General features: G+C 48.3%; 1 protein-coding gene across 1 annotated transcript; it reads right to left on the bottom strand.

The window, feature by feature from the left end:
• Positions 1–1,918: 1,918 nt before the first annotated feature.
• On the bottom strand, positions 1,919–7,336 carry LRAT (lecithin retinol acyltransferase). Its single transcript, XM_069785761.1, has 2 exons — positions 6,458–7,336; positions 1,919–5,882 (listed from the first exon to the last, which is right to left on the bottom strand). The coding sequence occupies exons 1-2, from the start codon at positions 7,010–7,012 to the stop codon at positions 5,730–5,732; spliced, it is 708 nt and encodes a 235-aa protein (XP_069641862.1). The 5' UTR covers positions 7,013–7,336; the 3' UTR covers positions 1,919–5,729.
• Between the last annotated feature and the right edge of the window lie 257 nt (positions 7,337–7,593).

The raw sequence follows: 7,593 nt of genomic DNA, 5'->3' as shown, positions 1-7,593 counted from the left end.
AGAGCACAACCCTTCATTTGCTTGTATTCTTAATTATATACAATAGTATACCTCCTCAGCCTCACAGAAAACTCGGGTTTCACAGGCAGGAAAGTTGCCTTCTGGTAAGGAACCATGCATTTTATTTATTTGGTACATCCAATGCAAGGAACCCACAACCTTATGCAAATATTAACCAAGTCTTGCAGCTGGCCAGAAAACAGAGAAGATTATTACCGCAGTTATAGAAATGGGAAAGAATTAAAAAAAGAGAAATTGTAGGCAATAGAGAGATACAGCAGGTATCTGCTCTAACTAAAAGTGTTTAACTAAACCAACACTGCAGCAAAGCAGAAAAACTTTGATCCAACCCGATAGTCTTTCCCTTTTACCCGAAAATTTTCTGAATGGCTGCAGTTTGTGTTGTGTCAAAGTCAGAAATGTCCCAATCTTAGATCCTGGCTGCATCTAGGGAACTGGTTCCCACTCAGAACCTCACTGGGGTCCATAGACTATGGGAAGCAACACCCCTCTTGGAGGGGACAAATATGCAGAGCCCAAACAGAGCCTGTTCCAACACAGAGTGGCCGGAGAGCCATTTTCTCCTTCTAACTCAAAGCCGCAGCTATTGCCCGACTTGATAAAAAAAATTCAATAATCATTGTCCTAATCATAAGATAAAATTAGAAAAGGTGAAGGGTAGCTACCTCATAGCCTTATCCGAAGTCTGGCGAGGCTCTTGCAGGATGGACTGAGAGGGTCCTAGGAACAGGTCTCCCAAATCCCTAGAAATGCTGTAACCATCACATTTTTGCACTCTTTATAAAATGGTATTGCTGTTTCCAGTCAAAGTGCTGCTCAATCCAGAAGGGACTCAAGGTTTTGGGTAACAAATGGGGATGTCTACTTTAAAATTCCAGCCAGGTTAATCAGCTAAACAAGGTCACAGAATAGGTTTGCGCATGGATGCTGTTTGCATGATGCCAGTTGCAGCCCCTGGTAACTTGTGCTCCCTTGGAGCATGCCTTGGGACAAGGCAGGCCAGGGAGCATAACGAAGAGCCACTGGAGGTGAAGCTACGCTGTAGCGGTGAGGGAGTTTAGCTATACGGACGTGAGTCACAGTGTACCACCACGTAGTCAGAAGATGGACCCCAGCCCATTTTATTTACTAGGTTAGATTACGTCCTATGGCATTAATGGCATAACTCTCAGTTTACGAGAAGGCAAGTTAATCTATTTAATCTCTGCCCTAACATGCAACCCCATCTCAAGCCCCCTAAACTCCAGCTGGGGACAGGAGAGCAGACACATCACTGTGTCCAGCTAAGCAGCATCTGAGTCTTCACAGGCACACCCCTACTGTGTTCACCAGCAGGTCCTTCAGCACACTTAGTATGCCCTGCCTTTGCAAGTAAAACAAATCTAGGTTATCTGCCTCCCACACTTTCACTGCCTCGTTCAGACCAAGCACCTAGTCGTAGGTGTTGTCATGTAGTTGAAAGGGACTATGCAGCTGATTTGCTCCAAATAGCACTATCACAGAGCAGCCACCAACTGTTTTCCAATTCACAGATACACTGTAGGGAAGAGGCAACTACTAAAAGAAGGTCACAGGGCTAAATAAAGTTCCCTAATAAACAGGGAAAACATTAAAAAGCTACAGAACATCTTACAGAAAGTTTCCTACCCTATGAGACACAGAAACAGTAAACTTAAATCACCGGTTTTGTCACAGACAGAACTGCAGTACTGCAATAAATGTAGTTCTGATTTAGGTCTCTGAAAGATCTCCCCACTTCCCCCCCTTCTCCCAAAGCCTCTGAACACTCAGGACCATATCCTAAATGTTCCTTTGACTTCAGAGGCAAAGCTAAGCCACAAAACACAAGCACAGAATCGATTTTAAAGAAATTATGCCAAAAATAGCCCTCAAATACTTCTAGTGATCTATTCCTACAGAAGAAGAGATCATTTATTTTACCGGCACAGTGTTCTGAAAGATTTCTGTAAAGCTTACAGGAAAGTGCAATGCACTACAGCAAAAAGCCTCAGAACTACTAAGTTTTTGTATCTTCATTTCTCCTCTGTAAGCCCATTCATGACAGTTAAGTGCTGAGAGGAATCAGGTCCTAAGCTACTACAAAGTGTAAGGAGCAAGTGGATCCTAGAGTCACCTGAGAACTTTTGTTTTTTTAATTTTAGTGGATAAAGGAAATTCTAACTAATGACTGTCTAACAGTTCTGTATCATTCAGTGGTGTGACACTTTATTTAATGTGAGAACATGCAATAAATAATACAACACCATATCATTTCTAGAGATCACAGTTCTAATGTTTCTTGTTGCTGCAGCTTGCTTTCTAAAACCTGTCTGGATGATGTCAAGTCACACACAAGTTTAATTCCCTTTTCCCCACCCCCTCAGACTTTAACAAGTATTGCTATGATTTTGTTTTCATTAAAAGCCTCAATGGTATTTATATGTAGCATTCTCCTTCAGCACAGGAGGACCCAAAGGTGAAATCAAGCAGCAGATGACTGCTCACCACAAAATGAGTAATCATTTATGTTCCAAGCTAAAATAAATACAAACAGAAAGCTCACTGTTCTAATGTCTTCATTTAGCAACCTACTTTTTTTTCTTTTTTTTTTTTTCTTTTAAACACAGGTTTTGTAAAAACATTTCAAGCCTTGTGAATGCTCATTTTATTTTTATTTTCTTTGGAAAGCCTGAAGCGAAACATCTATCCTTTTAACTTGATGTCTTCACTACTTGCCTTTCCCAGTGGCACAGGGGTGATGGTTATACTCCTCCATTACATATTCTGGTTTAACCACAGCTTTTCAAAACAGCCCCACCACTAAAATGAGCTGCAGCTCTAGATTTACACTCCCCATCACCATCACTTACAGTTACTGATGAACAATTTCACTTCTAAGCACATGCATTTCCAAACAGCTGAACTGCTCCACAGTTTTCTGTGTTTTTCTTATTATAACTAGCTCCTTCATTTCAATGGCATCACAGTTGAGCTCAAGTCTGAAATGCAGTGCTCCACCTAGGGCAAGTGCTTATTTTTACTCAAGTAATTACAGAAAAAAAAGTTGACGCTGACATTTACCAAAATATTTCAGCGCACAAACACCACCCGCTGAGCTGAACATGAGAATTCATGCCTGCTAGTCTTGTTTTTCCCCGCAGAGTATGACTGATTTGACTCATGCCCGACTTCAACAAAATTTCCAGATCTCTGCTAGAATTATGGTTGGTAGGAAAAACTTCTAAACATGCAGCTGAATTTCTGTTCTATGCCCACATTATTACTTGTCTTTGATGACAGGATATAGCAACACATTCTAGACCATTTCATAGTATTTCATAAGCTGCAAACTTCGCATGTTGAAGGAAAATTCTCTACTAATACAGCTGGAAGTCTGCAAGGAACTGCTTTAATTTCTTTCATAGACACCTAGGAAAATCCCAGCTTTGTCCCCCAGTCTAATCTGGATGCTTTTTTCTCAACAGCATTAGCAAAGCAGGAGCATTGGTCCTTTAATATTGAAGCTAGAGTAGGAACATTTCTCTGCCTTCCAGCAATCCCACTTATGATTTGGTTACTGGTCATGACCCCCGTTGTTTATTGTATAAGTGAATCATAAGAATCACTGGAATTCTTATAAATCCCAAGTAAATAAAGGGGAAAAGAAAAGCCCACCTGTAATCAGACACCATGTAACTGCATGTTAATGGACTGTTCAGTGCCCTACTGGGATATGTTAAGAGAAATGCTACAGCATTATACTCAATTTCAAGAGGCCGGCAGACATTTTTAAATGAATAAATTCTATTTATATAATTACAGTAATGACTACAGTTCATACCTTAGGCACAGCAAGTAAAAAAAACCACACTGGAATTTATGTAAATATTACTAACGCGTACACTATGAAAAAGCAATTCATGTTAATTAAAAAACACCTTAATTTTAAAAGTTTACCAGAAACAGTTACACTGAGCGTTGCGATCTTTGAAAGCAGAACAGAAGTTGTTTATGAGGATCCAACAGTAATTGATATCCAGCTGTTCGGAGCTGGGTTGCAGACTGAACGCGTACTGAAAGCTGGGCTGAAATCCTCTCTCGGTTGACGGCAGCAGCAGTCATGCTGCTGTTTCCTACAAGCCTGGAATTTCACCCCAGTCTTTACATTCTTCGTCGGTTATAGTGGAGCAGCCAGAAGAAAGATGATTAGAGAGCAGCCAAGAAGACTCACACTTCAAGAATCCAATCTTCAAGCAGCTGTAAGGTCTAGGGGAAGGAGAAGGGGGTTTACAGCACAGTTAAAATGAGTCTCTCTCAAAACGGGGAAAGTGGCCACTTCCGTACCAGAGCTGATGACAGGATACTGGACACTACTCATAGAAAGAAGTAAATCTGAGGTTCAGTCCTTGGTGAAGACACCATTGTATTTGCCTTTGACTAGAAAGGAAAACAAGCATAGCACATGAGCATGTAAGTGCATGTATCGCATGCAAGGCATTCCAGGAGCTGAACAATTTCTCTGCATACATTAAGACACCGCTAAGAAAAAAAATAGCAAAGGTGTTTAGCACTCAAACAATCGGCTAGATGAACCTGATTTCAAATCCAACTTGACACATTCTTGATAAAGAGAAAGGCATCAACATTGAAGACGAAACGTTTTTAGCACCAACTGCTGGCTTGCAAGTGAATACTTATTCACAAGAGACGAATATAGGAAGACATGTCATCTTTCACTGAGAGGCATCTTGGTTTAAGGCAATATCCAAAATGACAGTATGGCCACCACAGAAACTGCTCCAACAATCCCTGATGCTTTATGTCACCCACATGGGTCCCATTGCTGTGGAAAGGCAGGAACTAAACTGGCATCTGTCCTCCTCCTCCCTGCCATGTGACCTAGAATGCTGGAAATTTCCAATGTTTGTATGTAACTAGTTGTCATAAAGCAAGCTAGTTTCTTCCTGTATCCCCTAAAACCCTCTGTAGCCATTTATATTAGCCATACTATCAGTAGGAAGGAAAATGCTGATGAATTGCCGTCTTTCCTCACCACTAACCCAATTAAAAAGTTGTTCAATATGGTAGCAAGTGTTTACACAATTAATATGAATGAGAGATTAGTGAACATTTCCCAGAAGGGAAATGACTGTAGCCAATCTGGCCAGATGTGCTCCTGTAGCACCCAGCCCCCAGCCTAGGGTTGGTTCTTCTTCTTTGCTATCAGAAAGAGTCAGTTTACTCACCTGTATCTCCACTAAAGAGTATTTTAGAAAGAGAGACGGTAACTTCTGAATATACACTGTACATATCAAAGGAAGAGGTAAGTAGTTTGTTCTCAACATTCATCGCTTTGTGGAACTCCATCATCTGTTTTTATTAATAATTATGGCACCCAGGTCTGCAGTGAAGAAATATTACCGGAATCACTTACGGCGAAAGGCAAGGAGCAGAACTGCATCGCAACCCTACTTTTTCATGATTTAAAGGTGTGTTAAAATGTACCAACCGAGATTTTCAGGAAATCTATTATTTGGCTTACACAGTAAGCTATGTCTTGTGCACTGTGTTCTAGATAAAGTTGTATTTAAAAATGGCACACAAGGTTAAGAAACTTTACGCGACGCCGAAGAGTAATCCGTGCTTTCATAAATACAGTAGTATACATCCTATATACAGAGGCTGGCCGCGAGCCTCTGGCAAGGCTGTTAGCCAGCCATCCACAGAAAGAATGGAATAAAGATAGTAGGGAGCGTGGTGGAGGGTGCCAAACCTAGGCAGACTATCGATGCTAATCCCACAAGCACTGAAGCAAGAACACTCCTCTGGTCCCGAATAATCATCTTCACAGTCTCACAGAACTGGAGGAGAAAAAAAAAAAAAGAAGAAAAAGGAAAGGGTCAGGGTTAAGGAGGAAAGCTGTACCCGGGCAGCTGGAGGTGCCCACTCTCGCCATTAGAGGCCAGCGGCTGCTACCCCCGCTCTCGCACGGCCTCTCTGGGCCACCGCACGGGGAGAAAACCGGGTCCGGCACCGGGTCCCGCCCCGAGCTTTAGCCCCAGCACCGCCTGCGGCTCCGGCGGCAACGAGCAGCTTTCCGAGCGTTTTAAGCGCGTATTAACTGCCGTACGACCGCGGCTTCGCCTTCCTGGCCACTTGAAGCCAGCAGAGGCCAGGCTAACCCGCCTTTCCCAGCGGCTCCGCACCGGCGGCGGAGGACGGCCGCCGGCGGGGGGCGGCGGGCGATACCGGGCAGCGGCTCCCGGGGGCCCGCGGCGGCGGCGGCTGACCTAGTTTCGGGGAACGGAGCGCCCAGCGGGGCCGCCGCCGCCGCCGCCAAGGGCAGCGCCGCCCCCGGCGCCGGCCGCCGCCTCCGCCGGCGAGCTGCGCGGCTTCCCGGCGGAGCGGCGCCCCGGCGCCGACGGCCGGGCCGTACCTTGTCGGTCTGGAAGCTGACCGGGGCTCCGTATCGGCAGTAGGTGACGAAGTGCTCGCAGTTGTTCCAGAGCAGGCTGTAGGCCGTGGCGCCCACCAGCTTCTCGGCCCGGCGGGCCGCCTCCTCGCTGCCCAGCACCTGGTCCTCGAAGAGCCGGTCCATGTGGTTGACCAGGATGCTGCCGCCGTAGGCGAAGTCCTCCACCGTGTCCACGCGGATGCTGGCCGTTTTGGTGATGACGCCCAGGATGAGCCGCTTGTTGGTCACCACTTGCTGGATCTGCCGGCGGTCGCCGGTGAAGGCGGGCAGGATGTCGGGCATCAGGTGGGCGACGCGGTTCTCGCCCAGGTAGATGCCGAAGTGGATGAAGAGGGTGCGGGGCACCTCCAGCAGGTCGCCCCGCTTGAAGCAGCTGGTGTCGTAGTAGCCGGGGGCGGCCGCCGGCGGCGGCGGCGGTGGTTCCCCGCCGGAGCCCGCGGGCAGGGGCCGGACGTGGACGAGGAGCAGCAGCTTCTCCAGCAGCAGCGAGGCCGCCTGCGGCACCGGGTTCTTCATGGTCGGCGGGGGGGGGGGGGGGGGGGGGGAAGCCCTCGCTGCCGCCGAGCAGCGCCCACCGCCCGGCCCCGCTTTTTCTAGGCTACCGGGCGGGGCGGGGCGGGCACCCGGGCCAGCCCACCGGGCGAGGGGCGTGCGGGGAGCGCCCGCCCCGAGGAGCCGCCGGCCTTTATCGGGGAGCGCGGCGGGCGCCGTCCCCCGGCCCGGCTCTCGGGGCGGCGCGGTGCCTGCCGCCTGGGCCCTGGGACCGGGTGCCAGCCGCAGCTCTCCCCCCGCCAGGTAGAAGGGTAAGGAAAAGGGCGTTCAAAGCCCTTCTTCCGCCCCGCACCCGGGGAACACAGCCGAGGTGCTCCCGGCGCCGCAGCCGCTTCCTTCACCTTCCCCCGCCGATGGGACCGAAGGGGCTCTGGGCGCCCGCCCCGGGACAACGGGGGGAGGCGGGGGGGGGGAAGGCTAGAGGCGGCCGACTCGGGGGCGGAGGGGAGGGGGCTGCCGCGGTGCTCGCTCGGCGGCGGGAGAGGGGAGCGGAGCGGAGCGGTGGCTCCCGAGCGCGCCTTTCGTCCTCGGAAGAAAACGGGTCT

Source organism: Haliaeetus albicilla, chromosome 1 (genome assembly GCF_947461875.1).
Source record: "Haliaeetus albicilla chromosome 1, bHalAlb1.1, whole genome shotgun sequence".
Classification (NCBI taxonomy): Eukaryota; Metazoa; Chordata; class Aves; order Accipitriformes; family Accipitridae; genus Haliaeetus; species Haliaeetus albicilla.
The sequence above is the reverse complement of the archived record's forward strand: the minus strand, read 5'-3'. Positions and strand labels throughout refer to the sequence as shown.

Bases quoted from the DNA above. Each gene is read 5' to 3' on its own strand.
- LRAT (XM_069785761.1), bottom strand. From the start codon at position 7,012: ATGAAGAACCCGGTGCCGCAGGCGGCCTCGCTGCTGCTGGAGAAGCTG. The intron at 5,883-6,457 runs GTACGGCCCGGC...TTTCTCCTCCAG, and splicing joins TCAGCTTCCAGACCGACAAG to TTCTGTGAGACTGTGAAGAT.